At 42.6% G+C, this 25,930-nt stretch overlaps 1 protein-coding gene across 1 annotated transcript in view; it reads left to right on the top strand.

The window, feature by feature from the left end:
- Positions 1–608: 608 nt before the first annotated feature.
- The window catches only part of LOC146812224 (protein-glutamine gamma-glutamyltransferase E-like), a 278,099-nt gene continuing 252,777 nt past the window's right edge, over positions 609–25,930 (top strand). The window contains exons 1-2 of the mRNA XM_085619254.1: positions 609–843; positions 24,610–24,783. Coding sequence (XP_085475380.1) covers positions 837–843; positions 24,610–24,783 — 181 coding nt within the window. The 5' untranslated portion in view covers positions 609–836. The remainder of the gene's footprint in view (positions 844–24,609; positions 24,784–25,930) is intronic.

Genomic DNA, 25,930 nt, shown 5'->3' on the forward strand with positions numbered 1-25,930 from the left:
GCCCGGCTGAGACAGCTTTGCAGGCTAGCGACCCTCTAATTGCAGCCCCACCCAGAGTACTTCACAGGTCTTTAAAAGACCGTTGAGGTTGTTGTTGTGTTTTCACCCCTTCTTCGAGCCTATGGCTGGACGAATTAGCCCCCCCCCCAAAATCTTTTTAAGCCCACCCCAAAATGTGGCTCTAGTTGCCCGCCTGAGACAAACTCGATTTCTCTCTCGCAAGAACATTAATCACCAGAGTTATCGTGACATTTTTTATTGTCGCCTGAAAACTGCTGGGCACACAAGGAACTCTGCAGCAGGTGCTTTTAAACCATAAGTTAATTCTTCTAGACATAGCGCCCCAGCTCAGCGCCGCAAGCCCTAAAGCCGGCTCTAGAAGGCCTTACAGGTGGGTATAATATTATACGTAACACATAGAATATAATTGTTGCACCCCTTTCTCGACTAGGACGTTAGTGCTTGGGACTTGTTCCAATGTAACTTTCTTCTGACCTTGATTAAGCGTGTTTAGTGCCACCCATCCACACTCTGGAATAGCAGCTGTACCACTGCCAGCAGGGAGGCGGGCAAACTCTGACAGATTCCGTCGTGCTCACTCACCCGTCAGACACCACGGAGACAATCGAGGGAGTAAATGGGTCAATTCCTTTTCAATAACAGGCGGGGTGCATCTCCCACAAGAACTTTACCGTGCAATACCTGAGGAGCAGGAAGGCCGCTCTCTGGCTCCTCGTGTTTTAAATACTGCTTGTCTCAGATTAAGGTCGACAAACTCGCGGAAGACAGAGCGGGCAAACTCCGACGCTCGAACGCCAGCGAAGACGACGTGAACCATGGCGGGTAAGCGAAACCACTTTGTTTCCCTTGCAGTTCCCTAATGGTTAAACCTGTGAGTTTTGTTCTATGAAAGCTGATGAATCAAAAATATGCCCGGGCGAGGGTGCGGCTCCAGGGCAGCCAAGCTATTTAAAAAAATTGGAAAGTTTCACTCAGTCTGCAACAGTTCACACCGGCGACCTGGATTTGCGAGGCAGGTTCCTGTAGCAGGTGCCCAAAGTACGCAGATATTTTACTGGATCAGAGTGCATTGTTTTTTTTGTTTTTTTCGCTTTGAATCCATTAACCTTGCTGCCAACACTGGTGCCTCGAGTAGAGCCTGGGAAGGTTGTCCCTTCATTATGCGTCAGAGTCAGAACAGCTCCAGAACAGATGGACTCATTACAAGTGGTCACTTACTCCAAATAAGGCGGTTAGTGGTATTTTCCTGCCCCATCACAATGATGAGATCTGTGGGAATACCGTGGATCTGTTTACTTACAGCAGCCAGATTGGTGGAGGTCTGGGGCAAAATGAAGTTTCTGGAGGAACCGGACCCAGAATGGCCTTTTTCCCTGGAAATGTTTAATTTCTTATTGCACTCTCAGGGTCCAACTCTCAGTGGGTCACATGAGTCGAATTCGCCCCTCCTACCTGTTGCGCTGACGTCATGAACTTCAAAGTGAAAGTGCTGGGGGTACATCTCAGCCCCTTACTGTTACTTGGAAAACACAAAGAATAAATGTTCCAACTTTTGGAAAGGACCTCTTTGACTGGACTGTCTTTTGAATGTACTTTGTGAACAGCGTTTTGTTTTTGTTAAAAATGCGCCCTATGTGGTCATGCTGTCTTATTTTCAGAACTCAGTTTTAAACAAATTCTATGATTTTGCCATATGGTACAAATATGAAAGAAAGAGCATCTGCTTTTTAATTTTTTGCAGGCTTAGTTTTGTAAAGCTTATATTTTTCCTACTGACAATAGCGTGTGTGCAATAAATCAGTGAATGAAAGGAGGGATATAGTAAACAGAGTCCTCTTTTGAAGATACACACAGCTCGAAGTCAAGCATTTAGGTCACAGAGCTATTCTGCCAAATGCCTGTTTCGTAGTGCATGTGCAGAAGCAGCATTTTCTACCAGCACCAGTAGGTCTCCAATGAAAAAAACAAAAATTGTATTTGGGTATGATAGAAATATATTACAGGTTTTATTGCCCGTTTTGGGGGAGGACAAAACCCAGTGCCTGGGTAAGGAAGCTTTTTCTGTTTTGGCCCAAATGTTAAATCCTTGGTGTCTAGTGGGCTTTCTTTCCGCCCCCCCCCCCCCCCTTTGGGCAAATTACAGCCAAACTCTTGATCTACGCAAACCTTTTTTCTGCCCCTGTTATGACTGCATTGACCCTTCTGGAGTAGAGGTATAGGCCCCATGCCAACGTAAGCATTTCCACCTGTTTGTAATGCCACCATTTTGAATTCCTTGGTTTGTAATGGGGTTTCAGTCCAGGGGGCAGGCAGTTTCAGGGCAAATCCCTCAATCTGTCAAAATGCCTACCAGGGGAGGCAGAAACACTCTATCACCCCCTCTTTGCCATAGGGTCATAGCACTCTATCAAGGTGGGCCACTCCCATCCTTTTCTCTTTTGTAAAAACAAAGGAAACATCCCTGCTGTCTTGTGAGTTCTCTGCTCCTTGGGGTGACAGATTGGTTGCAAATACCAACATCTGCCACCTAGGGGTGCAGAAAGACTGTGCTTCCCCCTTTGGGTTGGGATCATGGTTGTATGCCAGAGTGGACACCCCATCCTTCATGTATTTTTTTGTCAAAAAGGAACTTCTGGGGTCTAGTTGGCTCTCAACTTCCCCGTAGAAGGAGAATGGGGGCAAACTACCAAACCTGTCTCGGGGGGGGGGGGGGGAGGGGGTGCAGAAAGAATGCAGCTGGTTACCACTGTAAAGAGCAAATTTCCAGCTTATCTTTTGAAGCTTTGAATAGCCAATGCCCCTTATTGGGTGTAAAAACACCTCAGGAATTTGACACTCAGCCTAAGCGAGTATTTACATTTTTGGAGGAGGGGGTTTGGTGTGGAGATGCACTTCTCAGCATGAGGCTCCGCCCCTGCCTACGCCCCCACCACTCACACAGTGAAATTTAGTTATTTATTTGGCAGGCCTGCCATATGTAGGTTTGGCATAGTAAAATATTTCAAAACTGTGTGAATAGAAAAATAATTAAACATTGTGTTGTGTGTTAGGCACCACATCTTTGGTCCTGGACTTTAGTTTAGTAAACAATATACTCTGAAGATTGTAATATTTATTTACAGTTAGAAATTCAATGCATCTGATAACAACGATTTGATGTGAGGAGATCCAAAACTCAGTACAAAGTGTGTGGTGTAGATAGAGCTAACTCTCGAACATGAGAATGCCATAATAAGAGCAAAGAACTAAGGGCCTGATTCCGATGGCGGAAGGCCCACCACCATCGCAATGCGAATTTCCCCCGCCATATTATGATGGCGAGGGAAGCGATGGGGAAGTGTGGCAGTCGGAAAGACCAACTGTCACGGTTCCGACACGCATTTTTTTTCCGACCGCCTGTCGGAGCAGCAACATTGCCCAGCATTGTGGTGATGCCTGCCAGGCACCGTCATTGGGATTATGATATTCCCCCTAAAAGGCAGGCGGAAATGGATTTGGGGGCTCGTCGCAGGCCCCCATTCATCCCTGGGCCTAGGGCAAGGGCACTGAGGAAAGCCTATGGTTGGGGAAGCGTGGCGGTCAGAAAGACCGACCACCACGGTTCCGACAGGCGGTCATTTTCCAACGGCCTGTCAGAGCAGCAACTTTGCCCAGCATTGCGGTGGTGCCTGCCAGGCACCGCCATTGGGATTATGATATCGCCATGAAAAGTCAGGTGGAAACGGATTTGGGGGCCCGTAACAGGCCCCCCTTCATCCCTGGGCCTGGGTCAAGGGCACTGGGGGGCACCTATGATGCCCCCTACATATCCCTGCACCATGTGGCAGGCACCGCATGGTGCCTGCCATGTAGTGCACAAATATGCAAGTGCCTGGTTTTTTACATTGTGGAGGGGGCTGCTAACCGCATCCTCACCACAATGCAAAGTATAGGTGGTGCGACTGGCGTGGTGGCGGTTGAATCCTAATTGGGATTCTGGGGAGGCTGCCTCATAGTAACCCTTTACAACAAACAAATGATGGACGGAATGCTGACAATGCATACATTCTCCCCCAGTCAAGAGATCTGGGTTAAATCCATTGTTCTTTTGCCCACTACACCACCCCAGTTCAGACATGGCCATATGCAAATCAGTCTTAACCCTGTGCCTCATGGGAACAGTCCAGCCCGAACTGCCAAGCCATGTCTTCCCTGGACAGGAATCAAGCATCCTAGGACCGGTTTCTGGCTATCAGGCGTCATCAGCCAGGATAGCTTGACTCCAGTGGCGTAGTGAGCACGGGTCCCACGTCTAGGAATACCCATCCCACTTAGGGCAAAAAGCGTTACAACAAACAAATGATGGACGGAATGCTGACAATGCATACATTCTCCCCCAGTCAAGAGATCTGGGTTAAATCCATCGTTCTTTTGCCCACTACACCACCCCAGTTCAGACATGGCCATATGCAAATCAGTCTTAACCCTGTGCCTCATGGGAACAGTCCAGCCCGAACTGCCAAGCCATGTCTTCCCTGGACAGGAATCAAGCATCCTAGGACCGGTTTCTGGCTATCAGCCGTCATCAGCCAGGATGCTCAGGGTATGCTCAGACGTGAGTCCCGTGCTCTCCATGCCACTGGAATGAAGCTATCCTGGCTGACGAGGGTTGAAAGCCCGAAACCGGTCCTAGGATGCTTGTTTCCAGTCCAGGGAGGACCTGGCATGGCAGTTCGGGCTGGACTGTTCTCCTGGGGCACAGGGTCAAGACTGATTTGCATATGGCTGGGTTCAAACTGGAATGGCATGGTGAGCAAAAAAACGATGGATTTAGGCCCAGATCTCTGTACTGGGGTGAATGTATGACATTGTTCTGCATTCTGTCCATCAATTGTTGTTTTTGCATTTGTCACCCCGAGTGGGAAGGGTATGCTCAGACGTGAGTCCCGTGCTCTCCATGCCACTGGAATCAAGCTATCCTGGCTGACGAGGGCTGAAAGCCCGAAACCGGTCCTAGGATGCTTGTTTCCAGTCCAGGGAGGACCTGGCTTGGCAGTTCGGGCTGGACTGTTCTCCTGGGGCACAGGGTCAAGACTGATTTGCATATGGCTGGGTTCAAACTGGAATGGCATGGTGAGCAAAAAAACGATGGATTTAGGCCCAGATCTCTGTACTGGGGTGAATGTATGACATTGTTCTGCATTCTGTCCATCAATTGTTGGTTTTGCATTTGTCACCCCGAGTGGGAAGGGTATGCTCAGACGTGAGTCCCGTGCTCTCCATGCCACTGGAATCAAGCTATCCTGGCTGACGAGGGCTGAAAGCCCGAAACCGGTCCTAGGATGCTTGTTTCCAGTCCAGGGAGGACCTGGCTTGGCAGTTCGGGCTGGACTGTTCTCCTGGGGCACAGGGTCAAGACTGATTTGCATATGGCTGGGTTCAAACTGGAATGGCATGGTGAGCAAAAAAACGATGGATTTAGGCCCAGATCTCTGTACTGGGGTGAATGTATGACATTGTTCTGCATTCTGTCCATCAATTGTTGGTTTTGCATTTGTCACCCCGAGTGGGAAGGGTATGCTCAGACGTGAGTCCCGTGCTCTCCATGCCACTGGAATCAAGCTATCCTGGCTGACGAGGGCTGAAAGCCCGAAACCGGTCCTAGGATGCTTGTTTCCAGTCCAGGGAGGACCTGGCTTGGCAGTTCGGGCTGGACTGTTCTCCTGGGGCACAGGGTCAAGACTGATTTGCATATGGCTGGGTTCAAACTGGAATGGCATGGTGAGCAAAAAAACGATGGATTTAGGCCCAGATCTCTGTACTGGGGTGAATGTATGACATTGTTCTGCATTCTGTCCATCAATTGTTGTTTTTGCATACATAGTAACCCTGGGCGTAGTTCGCGAAATAGCACTTCGTGAAGCTACGCAAAGTGCACTTCGCACTACGCGAGCTACGCGTAGCACTTCGCGAACGGCGTAGTACCTTGTTCGCATTGTGCCAGATGTCGTTTTCACTGATTGCACAGTGCGGACAAGCAACCGGCACTGTGCAATCATTGAAAATGGCATCTTGCACAGTGCGAGCTGTAGTTTTCTGCTGCTCGAGTAGATTTTTACTCGAGCGGCAGCTTTCTCAACGCGAACTGGTAGTTTCTCATCGCGAGCGGTCGCGAGCATATGCGACCACTCGCAATGAGAAACCTGACCTCCTCGCGTTGGGAATCTCGCCGGGAGGTTTATTTTCTATGCTCGCGATCGCCAACTTGATGTTGCTGATCGCGAACAAGGAAAAAGTCTTGCCGGGATGTCATTTTGCTTGCTCGCTGTCGCCAACTTGACGTTGAGGACTTCGAGCAAGCAAAAAATGACCGCAGCACTACGCAACACTACGCTACGCGTGTTCGCACTGTGCTACGTGCAATTCGCGTAGTGCGAAGTAGCGCGAACTTCACAAACTATGCGAGGGTAGCGTAGTGCTTTGCCCAGGCTTACATCATAGGCGGCCGGTCCCAAATCCAAAATTATGTCGTAATGAGCCCCTAAGGCACTGAATTGCAGTTTTATATGTATTATTCAAGGAAGTACAACATTGTCATGCATCACATGCTATATTATTGCAAAATGATGATCATTTCTAGGGGGGTATTATGTGCATAAAAGCTGCAAAATTCCATTACAAGGTCAAATTCATTTTTCTGAAAAGAAGCAATGTTTGAATAGGCATTACTAGTAGCCTTCATTTTACTTAAAAACTGGTTTAATCAGCAAAGGGTCTAAAGATAAAGTGGACATGAAAATATCATCTAAATAGTCAACTAGTTCTGTACTTCTCCACTCATCCCCATCCTTCTGTGCCTGCCTGCTTGTATATGTTATGTTATGTTGATTTGTATAGCATGCTAATTATCCGGGACGGTGCCCAGGCGCGTGGGCTGTGGTCCCAACAAACAGCCAGGTCTTCAACTTCTTGGACAGCTCAAGAAGTGAGGAGGCTCTGATGTATTGAGGGATTCAATTTCCTTGGTGTGATATGGGAGAATGAGTGACCTCCAGTTTTGGTTTTGTGGATGCGGGGAATGTTTGCAAGTGAGAGTGAGGCAAAGCATAGGTGTCTAATGGGTTGGTGAAAGTGTATGCAGCTGTTCAGGTATTCTTGTCTTGTATTGTGTAGGGCTTTGTATGTGTGTTTGAGAAGTTTTAATTGGCTGTGCTTGTGAATTCGGGAGCCAGTGAAGCTTCCAGAGGGTCAGTTTGATGTGGGTGTGGCGTGGTAGTCGAGTATGAGTCTTGTGGTGGTATTCTGGGTGGTCAGGAGTTGGTTGGAGATTCTGGCACAGAGACTGTTGCTTTAGTCCAGACGGCTGGTGATGAGTACCTGTGTGATGGTCCATCTGGTGTTCTCAGGCAACCATTTGAAGATCTTCTGCTGTATGGGTAGGATATGGAAGCAGGAGGTGAACACTGCATTGACTTGAGCTTTCATGTTGAGCTTATTCAGTTATTGCAAAAACATGCTACCATGTTTACTAAAACCCTGTCATGCCTCTGTTCCCAACACTTTTTACCCCCATTTTAAACAAAAAGCAGAGGTGCACCACAGATGTACTCAAACACGAAAGAGAAACAGATCTTTAGATTTGTGTCCACATGTATTCTTCAAATATCTTCTTTATTTTGATAATGTTAAAAACACGATCAGGATGAACACAACACAGCCGACGCGTTTCGTCCTTTACAAAGGGACTTCTTCAGGGCTGTTTTAACAAAAGATATATACAGACATGAGTATATACAAAGGGAATATATACAGGAAAGGGCAGTTTAGACAGGAATACAATATATTTTTTTAAATAATCAGAAAGCAATTGAATCTGTATGCCATACTTATATACAATGCTTGTTCTCTGCTAGAGTCTAAGCCTAAGTGACAAAAAATCGGTTATTATTGCCATTGCAAGAATATAAAGGCAAAATTTGCATGATTCAATGACAAGAGTAATAATGTAATGCAATCCAACATTCATAATATTAAAATCTAATTTGCCTATGCAAGATAACACCTGCCTGGTGTGAACTAGGTAAAAAGAAACCTGTAGGTTAAATAGATAATAGTCCCAAGGGATAAGGCAGAAGTAATATAAACATATGTCAGGAAAGAGGGAGAAAAAAGGGGCCAAAAAGTTTTGTGAGGGAATAAATTACCAAAGAGTGCTAAACATTAGAGGCAAAGGTGAGGAAATTACCAGAGTGCGAAACGTTAGAGGCAAGGGTGAAGGAAGCCTTAGTAACCTTATTCCCAATATGTGTTTAAGCTGCTTCTACAGTGTACCCACCGCAATAGATCCGTCTAGTTGTTGGAATGACTCCAAAAATGGCCAAGTATGATATACTTCAAATTGATTGAGATATCTAGGGAAAAAAAGGCCAAAGTATAAAAATACTTTCCCTGTGTAGGTATAAATGAGGCGTGAAGACGGAGTGGAAGGGCATGGTCCTCATACTTACTTGGCTCGCGTCTAAGCATCGCCTTCTCTACCAAGTAAGGTAAATTTGAAATCTGATACTTCCATTGTCATCCGGGAAGCGGAGAAGGGGGGGAATGTGGTGGTCATGGACAGGGTAAGTTACATGCAGGAAATAGACTGCCAATTAGCGGATACGGCCTGCTACACCAGACTTCCAGGCAGTCCCATTAAGGCACTCTATACTCATATTAACATGAGACTTGTGGATTGGAGGGAGAGTGGAGCTATCTAACAGTCAGGGAGCCCACTTTCCCCTGCATATACATGTTACCTAAAATTCATAAAGGGGTCCATTCCCCCCGGGATGACCGATCATCTCGGGGATGAATTCCCAGACAGAAAGACTCTCTGAAATTTTGGACCAGTACCTACAGCCCCTGGTCCAAAACTTGCCTGCCTACATTAAAGATAGCAAGGACTTTCTTGTTAAATTTGAGGGTTTGCCTTGGTCTGAGAGCCTCCTTTTTGTGACTATGAATGTTATTAGTCTGTACACGTGTATTAAAAAAGAATTTGGTGTGAAGGCATTGATGTTCTTTTTGGGTCAGAGAACAGCAGACCACTACATGCATAACAAAGTCTTAATGGACATGACTGACATCATCCTGTCAAATAACTTTTTCTTGCATGACTCAAAATGGTACCATCAAATACAGGGCACGGCGATGGGCTCCAGGTTTGCTCCCTCTTATGCCGGGCTCTTAATGGTATGAGCGGGAGCATGCCTGGGGCCGTCATGCTGCCTGGTGGATAGAACACATCATTTTCTGGGGCAGGTACATCGATGATGTTATCATGCTCTGGGATGGACCTGCCCCGGATCTTTTGGATTATCATGCCTACTTGAAGGAGAGCCCTTACAATGTGAGGTTTACCATCAACTTCAGTAGGAAACAGATCGAATTCCTAGACATCAATTTCTATGTAGAAAACAACAGTATCCAGAGTTCCACTCACCACAAAAGTACTGCCTGCAATAGCACTCTAAACTTTGCAAGCACCCATCCCCAACATGTGATCAACAATATTCCTTGTGACAAAATGGTTACCATGAGGAGAAATTGTAGCACAGAGGAGACTTTCAATATAAACATAATTGAAACTAAACAACGCTTCCTTGCAAGGGGATATCCCAGAGACAGTATGGAGAAGGCATTCAAAAGGATCAGTAAACCGCCCAGGGCAATTACCCTTAAATCCAATCCTGCGAAAAAGAACAGAAAGGCCCCAGTGTCTTTCAGTACACAGTATAATGACCGTAGTAGCAAAGTATACAGTGTTCTGAGAAAACACTGCCACCTCTTACTGGACATACCCAGTCTTAGATGGATTTTGGCACCCAGAACAAGGGTAACATACAGAAGGGGCAGAATTTGAGGAACATCTTATGTCCTAGCTATGTAACCACACCTAAGACAACCACTTGGCTTCCTCATAGTGCTGGAGGCTTTTATACATGTGGGGACCGCAATGTCTGTAGACTAGGGAGAAATAAAACTAAGACATTCAGTTTCAATACAAGTCGCATATATTACATCAACCATGTGATTAACTGTAAGACCAAGTATGTGACATATGTATTGGGCTGCCCATGTAATAAAATCTATGTGGGCTGCACCAAAAGGCCACTCAAAACCAGAATCCAGGAACATCTACGGGCTATACGTAATGGTGATCTCAGATATCCTCTCACATATCATCTGCAGGAAAATCATAACTGCAATGAGGAATGTTGGTTTATAGGTATTGACCATATCCCAATCCACCGAAGAAGAGGTGATAGGGAGTTACTGCTGAGAAAAAACTAAGCAGATGGATCTGTAAACTCCGATGTGTGGAACTGGGCCACAATAGTGATGAGGAAATGCATTGGGGTGGCTCTTAGAAACACCCTTGATCATGCCATCCAGATCTGTTTCTATCAAAAGTACTGTATTATTGTTCAATGATGTATGCCTTTGTGGGCCAGTCCTGACTGATACACACTGTTAGACTGGTCTAATCTGTGCCTACACGAATGGTATATTCCTAAAATATTGAATTGTGAAATACACCTACATACATTTCTTTTGTGGTATTCTCACTATTCTTTCATTCTTTCTTTCCAAATTCCTATCTTGTTGTTCACTAATTCCACGCTTACTATGGCCCCCATCCTATGTTCTTTAATTTAGGTACCTGGAAACATGGTCTCCACTAACTTGCTTTTACCCACTCTGATCTGAATCTATTGATAGACAGGGATAACATTAGTTTGGCCATACTCTTCATAATTAGTAGCACAGTTATTCCTCTTGTCTCAACTGAAGTTATTAAACTTATGGTACAGAGTTATTATCTGTCATATTCTACTCAAAACGGGCTTGCATGTTGCTGTACATAGGAGCTATAGACTCATAAGGTGTTGGTCTTGTTTTTTTAATAAACAAAATGGTGACGACCGTTATAATTATCCCTTTAACTGTTGGAATTCATCCTTTTGTGGATTCACTTTGGTGTAGCTTAGGCTACAGGATTTAAGTCGCTCTCACAATACTGTTAAGGAGCTCGCTCCAATATGGGGGCAATTTTCCTTATGGGTCTTGGTTGCCTAGCCTCACCATTTCTCTCCGCCATGGGGCCTTGTAGCTGTCATGGACCTGAAATAGAGATTTTCTTTCTGGATGGGGCTCTGTCATTGTTTTTGGTCTGTCGCACTACCATTAATATCGGAGCTTAGCTATTTTGCCGATTTTTATGATCGTCTATGGGAATAAAACCAACGGCTGGGTTCAAACTGGAATGGCTAGTGACGGCTAGTGACTTCGGACCCATTTTTGCTTCGCTTGCCAATTTTATGCACTTTGATATCACAGGATTGTCTTACTATACCATTACAAGATGGCTGCCATACCTTTATCGCCGTTTTTGTAATACCAGAAGCTGCTACTTGTCAGCATCCACGCAGCTGTCCTGACTTAACTCTGATGTTTATGGGTATATTAATCCGCCTTTTCCACACTGTCCTCATTCATTCTGAATCCATTGACGTTACACGCGTACACCGACGGATCCGGGTATGGGAAACCAACGTGACTTATGGCCCCCCTTTTATTGACCGCGATATGGATAATGTCGTATTGCACTCTCATACCAAGACTTAGTTTATTAGTTTGTATAGTTGATGACCTTGATATGTTATTCAAATCTCCTTTGGGCATCTTCGTAGATAAAACTATGGACTGTGTTTTCACAAAAGTGAGCTCTGGGATTGGCACTTGTTTAAACTCTGAATATGCTGAGAGCCACTCGGATACTTTGTTTTTGTTTTTATTTTACTTTTCATATTTGTATTGCGATTTGTGGGCTTCCTGGCCACTATTGTGGCACTATCCAAGGGTCTTAATAGGTAACATGACCTCATGGCTCTGACTGTCTGCTCCTTGACGGGTTTCTTAATACCATTCATGGACTTACATCCACACAATAGGCAAATTCCATTTGCTAAACTGAGTACGCTAGTATTGATTTCTTAACGCCTAGACTTAGTAGAGGGATAACTTAGAATAACTACGGTCCATGTGTCTACGTCATTGACGCATTGGGACTCTCATTAATGAACCTAGAAATTGGTACAGCTCGCCCGGGTATTTGTCTTCTTTTGCTTTCAAAATCATTATCCTGTGCTTCATGGTTACTACCACTGTATTTGTTATGGGCTTTATCATGCAGCCTAACCCTTTAGACAAGGGGTTTACTCATTTGATCAAGATGTCAGTTTGATTATTGCCTGTATTTTTAGATACACTTGTCTCAATAAACTACACCACTGAGGCACTGGATGGGCTATAGTTGCCATCCACCTCCAGTTATGAGGCCATTGAGCCTTATTATATGGAAATATATATCCAGCATAGAATGTTATCATAAAGCCCTTGTGATGACGTACATGTCAGCCGTTTTAAATAGATATTGGCTAATATGGGGCCATATATTATTATTCATCATTCTCTCTTTTTACATTCAGGCCGGTGATGGTATTCTGCGTGAATTTACTCTTTTTTCATCTCTACTTAATCCAGGACTAAAGATTGTTTCACCCAGGAGAGATTATGTTAATATCCTAAAACACCTTACTTGGTAGACAAGGCGATGCCTACATGCATGCCAACTAAGCATGAGGACTGTGCCCTTCCACTCCCGTCTTCACGCCTCATTTATACTTACTCATGGAAAGTATTTTTATACTTTGGCCTTTTTTTTCCTCTAGATATCTCAATCAATTGAACCATATTATACTTGGCCATTTTTGGAGTCATTCCAACAACTAGATGGATCTATTGCGGTGGGTACACTGTAGAAGCAGCTTAAACACATATTGGGAATAAGGTTACTAAGGCTTCATTCACCCTTTCCTCTAACGTTTCACACTCTTTGGTAATTTCTTCACCTTTGCCTCTAATGTTTCGCATTCTTTGGTAATTTATTCCCTCACACAACTTTTTGGCCCCTTTTTTCTTTCTCTTTCCTGACATATGTATATATTACTTCTGCCTTATCCCTTGGGACTATTATCTATTTAACCTACAGGTTTCTTTTCACCTTGTTCATACCAGGCAGGTGTTATCTTGCATAGGCAAATTAGATTTTAATATAATGAATGTTGGATTGCATTACATTATTACTCTTGTCATTGAATCATGCACATTTTGCCTCTATATACTTGCAATGGCAATAATAACCGAAGTTTTTTCACTTAGGCTTAGACACTTGCAGAGAACAAGCGTTGTATATGAGTATGGCATACGGATTCAATTGCTTTCTGATTATTTTTTTTAAATATTGTATTCCTGTCAAAACTGTCCTTTCCTGTACATATTCCCTTTGTATATACTCATGTCTGTACATATGATTTGTTAAAACATCCCTGAAGAAGTCCTTTCGAAAAGGACGAAACGCGTCAGCTGTGTTGTGTTCATCCTGATCGTGTTTTTAACATTATCAAAATAAAGAAGATATTTGAAGAATACACGTGAACACGAATCTAAAGATCTGTTTCTCTTTCGTGTTTGAGTACATCTGTGGTGCACCTGTGCTTTTTGTTTAAACTGCGATATTCCAGTATTGGAACTACATTGTGACAGTGGGTGTTTTTTCGGTGTGCACAAAACTTTCTGGGTAGTTCCAGAATCTATGTATAATAGCTAGGGATAGCAAATCAGGTGCTCTGGCCTACAGGGTTCCACTGTCTAGCTTTTCTCCCTTTAAACCTTTTGCCCCCATTGTTTACCCTCTTTTAGAACTTCAATACTTCAATTGCAGCCTATTTTCTCCTGCATTTTTCTTACTAAGGTTGTTTACCGACAAAGCTGCTTCTCCCTTCCTTCTATCTTGTGCTCTTCTTTTAACTCTCATATCAAATATTGCACTTTGAGGCATGCTCAGAGCAGCATAAACTACTACAATCAACCACCTTGGCATTACACATGTCGCTTGGTCTCTGTGGATGGGTACCTACATCATGTGGTGTATGTGCATGGATGCCTTTCTTGCTGGTCCCTGTGTGTGGGTAGCTGTGTTTGTAAGTCTGGTTATGTGCATGGATCTCTGTAGATGTTCTGTCTCCATCTTTAATTTTTTGTGTGATGCTCAGAGTGTGGTTTAGTAAGCTAAAAGCTTATTACAGATTCTTGTGCAGATATGCAAATCACTACTTCAGTCCTGGCAAGGCTACATTCAGCTTTCTGTACTTTTGTGGTTTACCTAATTAAGTACATCAGTGCCCAATAATAGTAATTATTTCTGATTAGAGTAATAACAAATTATTATTGAGTGTGATATGAAGGACTACATAATGAACATGTTATTATTATCTATAACAGCTTTTGACAATGAATGCATGAACTGTTGTTTGACTGTGCATGCACTATGTAAAAGTAATTCCTATTGGCTTTGAAAATGCTTGCTTTGAATATAGTTCTTGTGAGGATTTGGTATATTATGTGGTATGGATGTGTGGCCTCACCGTGGAGTACACTTGTGAAAATTGTCTTGTGTCCATTCAGGCTAGTTTGTGCAACCTTAAGCTCAACCCTGGGTAGCTATGGCTTCGAACAGAAAGGCTTGAATAAAACAAATAGTGAAAAGTATTTATCAGTACCAAACAACAAAATAAGAAAGCAACACAACACAATAGAAACACAAAATCCAATTTATAAAAATAATTTTATTTTGATTAATTTGAGCCCTTGATGAGAAAAATTCACTAGAGTGTTCCTGAGAAACAGATTTGTTAAGGTTTTATTAATTTTTAATTCGGCCACAAACAAGCACTGGTCAATTTAAAGTTTGTAAAGTTTCAAACAGATTTTTAAAGTTATTTTTCCTTTTCTGACCCACTTTGTGTGACCAAATCCAACAGGGAGAAGGTCTGAGGGGCCAATATGATAGATTTGGACAGTTACTTGGCCATCAGAGCATTTTCTATTCCAGTCCCACACTTTACAGCATGACCGCCGTAGACATCAATGGAGTGGTCTTAATGCTGAGGATACATGCAATGAAGCTGATCAAGGATACTGCGGGTGCTATGTGATTGACAGGGGTGCCTTTGTGGTTATTCCTTGGTCCACAGATCAGCTGGGGCGACTTTGACCACTGGGGTTCGGATCCCTCAAACAGTGACGTAAAGAAAGTTGAGGGGTCCCCCTACTAGCTACATGGAGGGTCCCCCTTCAGACTCACTCAGGAGCTCTCAGTTCAGGGTGCTGTGCTGAGGGGGCACCCTGGAACTCAGGGCCTCCCTCACTGCAGGGGCAGCGGCTTTGAGACCTTGGAAGGCTGGGCTACTGGTCTCCGTGTACAGCGGTTTTTGCAAACTTCTTTGGTGGTGGCTGGTGTCCCTTTTGGGCAACCAACCTGAACTCCGACAACACTCCCAGGTCCGGCAAATTTGGGTTCAACTTTTGGCCATCAGGGATTGGTCTCTTGGGGCTCCTAACAGCAGATAGCAGCATATCTTCTGTAGTAGCTAGCAACTTAACGGTGTGGGCTACCTGGGCTGTGCTGATCCTGGTGTGGGCTGCAGCGGATTAGTCCACGGTTAATTTGAGTGATTCGTTTGGTCTGGGGCATGATGTTTCCCAAAGCCAAAAGCCACTGACACAGTCCTTTCTTCGCTAGCCCAAGATGCCACAGGTGCTGTCCAGCAGACGGTGCAGCCTCTGTTTGTGCAGTCCAGGGGTCAGCAGGGCAGTCCTTATTTTTTCTTTTTTCCTATTCATGCATGATTGGAGGTTCAGGGTGCCATAGTTGCCATATTTATTACCAGAAGGTCCCTGAGGGGGTGATGTGGTCACTAGCTAATGGGCTATCAGATCACCTCCCTCTTAGAGATGACTTTCTGATTATTTGTGGCATTTAGCAACCCCAAAGTGCACTATTCTGTTCTCTCTCAAAATGTCAGGACCCTTCCTCAGATGTCAGGTGCTTGGTAGCCCACTCTAGAGGTATGGCTACCTGAGGGCTGCACACCCATGGGAAGAGAAGTGTGCACACTGGATTTCGCTCTCTGTCCCTCTTGCCAATCAGTCCATCTTAGCAAAGGGCAGCCCCTCAGGAGTGTGAATGCCATCTGCCTACGAAAGGGGCTTCACCTTTGATGCTCGCCTTTTGGGCTAACACCCTGAGTGGTTTCCTGCAGAGGGGAGGTAACACCTCACCCTGTAGCAGGCAGCTATTGTTTCTAAGCCTGGGAGTTATTCATACAACTCCCCAGGCAGAATGCCATCTGTAGGCCAGTGCCCGTGCAAGACTATTGGACAACTGGGTCGCAGAGTAGCAACTTTCTAAAAGTTGAATTTCTTGAACAGTGATATTAAATACGCCCTGGCCATCAGGTTGTATTTAATGAATTAATTATTTGATACCTCACAGCACTCATCTAGGTATTCCCATTCATAAGTTATCCAGGCTGAGGGGTCAGCCAGTAACCCTACGTTAGCCAGTGCGGCTACTTCCCTTTCCACAGCAAGACAACAATTTAAAGAAGGGTTGCTGTTAAGAGATATATAACAACACATGTTCTATTCATCAATATACAGCTGCCTGCCTTAGATCTACATAGGTCTTCCTTCAGGGATACATACATATATTGTTAAGCAAAGTGGGGCTTTGCTATTAGTTTAAATGGCAAAGTCGAATTAGCACTGCTACCATTGCTCTTCCACTCTGCTGTGGCAGTCTGGGAGCCATTGTGTACATTGTCACACACCGGGTGGCACAAACACTACAGCAGCCATGGGTAGACACTCTGCCTTACATGCCCTGGGTAGCCTGGGTACCATATACTGGGGACTTATAAACTTGCCAATGATTAGCAGGCCTCAGTCCACTCACAGAGTCAATAAACCAGCAGCATCTGTCCAAAATGGCACGGGTGAGCATGCAAAAGTGCCATTTCCTTACGCTTCTAAAGGTTTGCCCCTCTTGCGACCCTCATACTCTCCCATCTCCTATTCAGTTGCTAAATATTCTATTATTTACTAACTGAGAAAGTTTCTCTTTGGTGCTTCACAGCGCCCGCTCTTGTTTGTGCTATCAATGTTTTAAAGGCACTGTATGATCTAGTGCAGTGGTTCCCAAACTTTTGACTCCTGAGGACCCCCATTGAGTCACCACTGGAAGCCGGGGACCCCCAAGAAATTTATAGGGTTTAAATTTCAAACATTAAAACAATAATTCGAAAAAAATAAACACATGTGCACACAAAACAAATACTCAAATTACTAAGGATTTTAGGGGCATATTTCCAAGTCCCTATCGCCATGGGAACATCACTTTTTGCGATGTTCCTGTGGCAATAGGGGCTTTGCCTTATTTACAAGGCAGCGTTAAGACACTTCTTGTGGCTTAACGCTGTCTTGTAAATAATGCCCCCTTTCACGCAAAGCTTAGCGTGAAAAAGGAGGGCAGCGGGAGTTGCAGTGGGCGTTTCACTCCAACACATTGATTTTGACGCTGCCCTTTATTTACAAGGTCAGCCTAAATAGGATACAGCACCAAAATTAAGACCATGAAAAACCTGGTCTTAACTTGGAGAAATGAGGAGAAATGCCTTATTTCTCCTTGTTTGTGCTTTTTCCAACGGAAAAAGCAAAACACCTTTGATTGTTTATGTTCAGGAAGGTGACCCTTCCTGCACACAAACAATCTTTAATAAAAAATGACGTTTTGTAACTTCCATGTGTGCTGCATTAGGCAGCACACATAGAAGTGACAAAAAGGCATTACAACATTGTTCATGTGCAGAAAGTGGGAACATAGCAGCATCAGGATAATGATAGACTGGGAATAAACATATGTTGCTAACTTTTGCCATGTAGTTTGCAAGCAGCTCTTTGACAGTTTATAGGACACTGTGCTAGATTACGATTGCCCCTTATGAATTGCACAGTGACAAAAGAATCTGTGACAAAATCAGTAACCCACTGACCTATGCACATAAAATACTGTTTTTTAAAATGCATTGTGCACGTTCTTTGCAGTAGGCTTATTAACCCTCTGTGCTACATTAGATAAGTCAAAGCTGCCACTGGACAAAACTCTCATATCTCTCCAGTAGGTACATTAATCACTGGCATTTTCTTGACACTTTTATAGTTGCTCGAAAACTGCTAATTTTACAAGGAACTTTGCAGTGCTTTTAAAACTGCTGCCTGTGGACCCCCTGGGAATGTGCCACGGACCCCTGGGGGTCCTCGGACCCCAGTTTGGGAAACACTGATCTAGTGTCCTTATCTGAGAGTGGTACTTCTTTTTAATGTCTAGTCTGCTTTCTCTGCCATGGTGGAAACTCTGGTTGACTATTTACAATTTTTTCGACTAGATTTTGTTCCAGCTTATGAGATTTTTGGCATTTAGCTATCGATGAGAAGTGCAAAAATGTTGTAAAATGTGTCTGGTAATACAATATAGAAATTAATACCACAGACCCAACTAAACATCAATTCCCTGCTCCATCCATCCAGAAACAACAGGTATTTTTCATAAAGCAACGCTTTAGAAATCCAATCAAGCATATCAAATTAATCTAATAAAGACCATCATTACTGGTCAACTGGGTTTTCTACCAAGGGATACTTTCACTGTTTGGGTTAAGTTAGTTTAAGGCACCGCAAATTAAACTAATTAAACTGAGAGTATCCATAGGTTAGAGTCAGCATGTGCAGGGAATGCAACCGTCCCTGCTGAATCTTGACAGCCACAGGGTAAGGTTCACATTTGCATTTCATTTTTCTTTCATAGTTTATTGGTCTTCTTGAGGACTCAGAAAGAATGTGTGTCATCTAAAATAATGATGCTGTATAAAAAAAATTCCAAGAAGAAACTGGACTGTGGCAAGCCATGACAAATTGCGCAGTATGTATCATCTACGAGGAACTAGAATTTCTTCATATCTGACCTTTACCTTCAAAGAATTATTAAATGTGCTATGCAGTTAAAATCAAGGCTTGGTTCTAGGGATGGCCATAAAATCAGTATTGTTCTTCTAAATTTATTCCAGGTACTTGGGTCCCATATAATCTAAAATAATTGGGGAACTACCCGGCCTAATTTCTATATGTTCATAAAAATCAAAAATTTTAATTAAATTTCAATGTATTTTTTATTGATAATGCATGCTATAAAAACAAAGATAATATATAAATAGCTGGAGAGTAGAAGGTGAGGTACAATGGATTTACAAGTTAGGTTATCATGGAAAGCCTTTGAGATAAAAAAAATATAGCAATCATTGATGGAATAACGTGAGAAGGCGGGATATGCCAGGATGGATGAGATGAGATACAGCTACCTGAAATTGCACCTGATTTTAAAGAAAGGCTGTGAAAATGTATGAGAAATGATACTCCTGTCACTTGATAGATTTTATTCAAAGGAGTTGTGGAAAAATGTCCATGCATGATGAGAAAAATGGCTTGTAACAAATTATATCTATACTCAATATGAGTATAGGTTTGTACCTTAAAAGTCTTTCGCCATAATTTTTTTGCTGTGTTTTCTCGAAGAACACATTACATAAAACAAAATTCGAGGAGAATGATCTTGTTTCTTATTTTAAAAAAATCTTCAAGGCGGCAACTTTTCAAGGAGGTGTGGTGAGTCAGATTTGAGACAACTGATGAGTCCCTGTCACTAGTCAAGTGGTCAGACTGAGCTCTCATCCCACGATAGACAATAGTTTGATTGCAACTTATGCATTAAAATAGCACTTGCATCAGAATTTGGAGGGCTTTGTACTATACTGTTTTTTGAAAAATTATGCTGAATTAAATCGTAGCACTACCATGAGATTGTGAAGCCTTTGCTTGTTGTCCTGAATGTCGACAATAAAAACACTGTTAGTGAAAACAGGTGGGGAGGGGGTGCCCTTTTACCACTGTCGCTCTAGAGCTCACCTAATGACCATAGAAAATGGGGAACCAAAATATACCATAAGTCAATCTATGCCAAACAAATAATAGTTGTTTGGACAACCCACTAATCAACTCCGCAAACTGAGTTACAATGAGTTAATATAACTACGTATCTTTGTGCTCTATCTTTGGAGCAATTTTTCTTTCCTTTACAGTGCATTTGAGAGTATTTCAATAGAATACAAATTATAAAAATACATTGAGAATCATAACAGATAGGTACAAACAAACTTTCGTCTAATCACAGAAAACATAAACACTTCCCATGGTCATTCCTGGCCAACCCGACCACACCTTTTGAAACAATAATATTTGGTGATTATAATTTTTCTTCAAAGAGTTTATAACCCACTGATGGTCAGTCTTTGGGGAAATACAAATAGCTTCTTTTTGGGCCATAATCATGCGCTTCCCCAACATGAAAAATTGTCAGCCTTAGTTGGTTCCTCCAAAGAATAGTTAGTTGACCCATTTCTTCTTTTCTCTCTGCGAGGGGGGGTGGTTGTGCCTCTCTTGGGCCTGTTGGCCCTGTTTAACCCCCCATCGCCTAACTGGCTCACCCTCTGATTGGGGGGGCCCATGCTCGCCCTGGGGGGACTAATCCTGGTCGCCCCCTTTCTAGTGGGCATGTAAATGGGTGCGGATTTCGTTTGATCCGGGCCCCCATCGGGTCCGGCTTCGCCTTCCCGGGTTACAATACAGACCTCATCAGGTTCGACTGTTGGTAGGGGACCGGTAGTTCTTGGCACAACACTAAAAGGCTTGCAGGCAATGTTGTAAGTCTTCCACTGTTATTATTTAATAAAAAAGACAAATGACCACAGTCAATAGGGAAGCCCTCACACTCCTATTTAATAGCGTGCTTGCCTAGCGACCCGTGTTCGTTAATATCTAGGTCATCGGCTCTGTGAAGCTGCTGGATATTACTTTATTGAGGTGCAGGGACCATGCTGAAAATATCGACATATCAAAATATAGAGGTCAAACTATTGACTCCAAAAATATCACAAACCCTATGTATATGATTAATATGATCGTACAAAAATATCTAAGTTAAAAATATATCATACCTAAATATAGATACAATATTATTAAGTTTTAAAATCACTGTTAGAATTAACAAAAATATTGAAAGCCAAAATATAATGTAAAAAATATCTATAACGTAATGAAAAAATATTAAATGTAAGTAAATATGTTAATTTAAATGTTAATAAGTTTCAGTACTTTTATAAAGATTGCAATTATTCTACAAATAATATGCATTTTAAATTGCAAATAACCACAAAACAAAGAACCTTTAACATAAAAAATTGGTATTTACAATGCAGAGGTCAATCAAAAAATATAAATCATTTTTGTAAATATCTGTTATTTTGGAAAATAAAAATGCAATTAATTATCTTTACATCATTTATTTTTTAAATGTTAAAAATATAAAATAATTTCATATAAATGAACAAAAATGTAAAAAAGAAACCTGTTTACAATGAAATAAGAAGCATTTGATGGGAAAGATTTCTCTTAATTATGGAGTTTCATTAATATTCCCAACTATAAAAGTTTATAGGGCCAAAGCACACACAGAGGTCGACTATGATGATGACATTTTGGGAAATCTAAACTTTGGCAGAGTACCAGCATTCAAAGCCTCATCTTTGATTAGGCAATTAAGATTAAAGGCCTTGTTATGACTAGGGCAGTCCATTGGACCGCCGTAGTAGAGGTGACGGTCCACCCGCCATATTTCGACTTTGGCGGTTGGACAGCCACAAAACCTCTGCTACCACCCCTGAATCCGTGTAAAGCTGGTAATATGCTGGTAGTGCAGCTGCAGGCGCCACCAAGCAAATTACTAGTTTCCTCACCGCCACAGATTTCATGTCAGTGCGATTGCAATGAAAAGTGTGGCACTGAGGAAACTAACGGGGCCTACAGGGTCCCCTGTTGCCTCAGCACCAGGGGGTGTATGCAGAGGGTTAAATGGTGCGCCCCCTGTCTGCATGTACCCCCAGTTCCTGCAGGGCATAGACTTAACAGTCCATGCCCTGCAGGAACATGCAATGGCTTTCCAATTGGTGTGCCTTGCTAAGATTCACATCTGAGCCTTAGCACGGCACTGCCATGGGTCAGCCGCCGCAGAACCGCAGAACCTGGATTCCAGTCGGAATCCGGGTCGGGCAGTCACAGTATGGGTTTGGCAGTCTTGGAGCGGGGCGCTGACATGGCGGCTCACTCCAAGACCGGCAAACTCATAATAAGGCCCTTGGTTAGAGCACCTTGTCGTTCATTCACACTGCATAATTAACTTATCTTTAATGTGTTCAATCTGATCCTCATTTAAAGGATTTCTGTATTTGTTCAGACATGGTCAACCAAAGAATGCGAAATCCAATACAAACTATTGAAGATGTTTTGAAAAATAGAGGAGTAAAAGATTTGCAATACTATGCTTAAGTGTGCTCCTTTCTGACTAACGTTGAAAAATTGTGATAACCACCCTATACCAGATCAAGAGACAAAAGGAAAATTATTCACACACTATAATAAGGTTTTTGGCATTGGATCATGAAAAGCAGAATAAAATGTCTATTGTACCTGAGTGTCACATTTCGTGTAAATTAAGTACAGGCTGGGATTTGGGCCACATCTTAATTGGATGGAAAGATTTCCAGCTAATAGCTGCATGTAAATTCCCAAATGCATATTGACCATGATTAGGAACCATCAATACTGCTTCAAAAAGATACTAACACATTTGATAGGATGGCGTATAATAGGGGTTGTCATTGGTGGATTGGACCCTAAAACTACCTGGACATGGTCACATCTTTGTTGTTCCATAGTTTGGTTGTATAGAAGCTTCTCGAGCATGGACTTCGCTACTCTTTGTGAGGATGCTATAGTTATTGCTTTAACAGGGCTGTTCATTGAATGTGTTAGAGAACAAGGAGTATTATGGTGATACACGCTCCTTAGTGTCCCCTGAACACTCCTGACTCACACCGAAACCTAAGATCCAAGGGTAGGGCACTGGTGACTGTACCGAGAATATCTAAAGCCAAAATGGGGGCACGCTCCTTCAGATACCTCGCAGCAAAAGCTCTACCAATGGCCCTAAGAACAAAACCATGCAAAACTAAATTTCGCAAACAACTGAAGACATGGTTATTCCTAACAGCATACTAAATTTAGCATGCTGACCAGAGTGAGTGACCAGCTGTGATATGCAAATAAGGCTGTTCCGTACCCTTTCAGAGTGCCTGTTCCAGTGGTGTAACCATGCGCTCTAGAAATGGCTAAACTTACTATAAACTATAAAACTATAAATGGCTAAACTAAACTAAACTTATAGCTCTCATTCCATGACAATTCATTTATAGACTTTGAATCCCTAATAACTCTGACTAGCGAAGGTGCCCATCCTAATGAAGAAAAACTCACAGGTGCTTAATCTGAACAAAAACATGAATCCACTTCTTATTATTTCAGGTTCTCCACCCTAATGTTCTCTTTGACTGAATTCTACAATTATGGCCTCAAGTATCTATGATTGATCAGACTAGAATGTTTAAAGTTTTTCAGTGAAAGCCGTTGGTAGATGTGTTACAGCTCATGTCAGCAATGTTCATGGAGTGATGAGACCAACTCTGTTTTGCACATCTTATCAGTGGAAATGTCTGGTCTGGTACGTACAGTATTTCCTTAGTTCCTGTATTGAAGGCTTCAACTAAACATAATCTGCAGCTTCTTTTCTGTGACTATATCTTGAATGATAGTCATGACCCTCATGCATGATCTGCACTATGTGTCAGCTATCTTAATCAGACTTAATATGGCCACAATTGTCTTTGAAGATACTGAGGTCTAAATACGACTGTTCAGTTACAGATGTAAGGAATTGTGAGTCCACATGGATAGCCGCTGTGAGGTGTAGGGTATTATCCAGAACACATATCCGAGCTTGATAATGATGTAAACTTTGATCTAATCTGCCTTCGTTGGATAGTGTCTTTAGACACCTGAGGAAGTAACTTTTGATAATAATTATTCCTAAAGGAGTCATTGTGGTACAATTGAAGGTAAAACATATATTAATTTTTTGGATGTCACCAGAACAAGGACTGACAAAATAAACTAAAGTGGCAGGAAAACCCTAGTCATCCCTAACAGAGACACATTGAAACATAAAAATGCTCAATCACAACATTTATTTTTTACGGCTCAATAAAAAATGCAGAAATTAAAAAGAAGAGTCAACTAGACTTGTAGGAGGACTATTGGCTGAAAAGTGAGTACATTTTAATTTCCATTGGACATTAATGCTATCAATTTCAAGGCTTATGTTTCAGGTAGGAAAGCACAATAAATAAATATTTACACAGCTGAGGGGTATTACACTATAATCCATGTACTACATTATTTTAAGCCAATCATCACTAGAAAGGACACACACTTGCTTGAAATTCCACATAAAGTTTAATAATTATGATAAAGAAATGTAATTTCTGTTTTACTGATTAACCATTTACCTCTGAGTGTTTATATCATGTTTCTGAATATATGGATCCTGGAAATAATTCTTATTGTAAATTATCACAGCTTCAATCTCTTCATTTGTTACAGATTTGCAGGTGGAAAAAATTGATCTACAGCTTTCTTCAAACAAAAATGCACACCACACAGATCTTTTTGACAGTAATGAGTTAATATTGAGAAGAGGACAGGACTTCAACATCGGTCTTAAACTCAGCAGGGATTTGACGCCAGCTGAACATATTTCACTCATCATGGAAACAGGTACACACTAAGGCCCATATTATGTCAACTGCACCTTATGCATTTTGTACCAGTAGAGAATACTGCAATATTGTTCAACTGTCAAACCTTTGATGAGCATCTTAATAAATAATTAAAAAACTGCCCTCACCAGCACTCTAGCATGCATTTTGAGTGTGTTTGGGTGCGCTAGTACAATTTTAAGAGTAATGGGCATCATCTCCTCCTACTCCATACATAAGGTGGGAGGGCAGAGTGCCCTTGTTAAGGAGGCGCTGCCTGGCTCCTGCATGAGAAGGTCAGCAGTGTCACCTGATCCTCTCAATTTCTCCTTTGACAGCCACCCCTGATGACTGCAGTGATCTTTCCTGCTGGGGTGTCCCATTCTTGCTGTGTGACCGTCTGTGGGTCAAGACTTATTTACCATTTATGTTATGAGTAATATGTCAGTACTGTTCTGCAAACCCTTTTACAAGTAAAGGCAGATGATACAATTTTGCTACAGATTTTTATTGGGATGGCACATTTATTTTACATATTCTAAATAACTACAAGCAAAGCTGCATTAAATACTAGAGCAAAGCCAGCACAACATTCTTGAAACAACACAACCAGTGATTCACTTGTAAACGAATAACATCATGGGCTCAAAGTGTTTAGTAGAAGCCACTGTTGCTTCCAAATATCTTGGTATCTGAATGCTAAGACTGTCTGGCCATGATTGCACATCAGACTTGTTTAATACACCACCCTCCTCTTTCTCTCTCTAAATCTCAATCTTTCGAGTTCTGTTTCATTCCGGTTTTCTGCCTTTGGCACAGTTTTCTACATTTCTGTTCCTACTTCTTTCTGCTTTTTCTGCTCTTCTATCTTTTGCATATGTCTGTAGCAAGTCACAATATTGCCAATGTAATATCGACTGACATACAAAAATACAGCATTCACTATACTGACTACCACTGTATTTCAAGATTGCTGTGGAGAGGTGTGGCTCACTGGTTAGAGGCGGCAGATCCGTAAGCAGAGAATCGGCCAGGGACCAGGGTTCAATTCCCGACGCGGCAGGGTCGTGGACCAGGGTCAAAACGGACTCGATAATTCTCGCCTCGGTACCTACTCTAACCAGGAACACACTCGGCAACTCTGGGCATTAGCTTGCCTCATCTCC

Source organism: Triturus cristatus, chromosome 7 (genome assembly GCF_964204655.1).
Source record: "Triturus cristatus chromosome 7, aTriCri1.1, whole genome shotgun sequence".
NCBI classification, from domain to species: domain Eukaryota; kingdom Metazoa; phylum Chordata; class Amphibia; order Caudata; family Salamandridae; genus Triturus; species Triturus cristatus.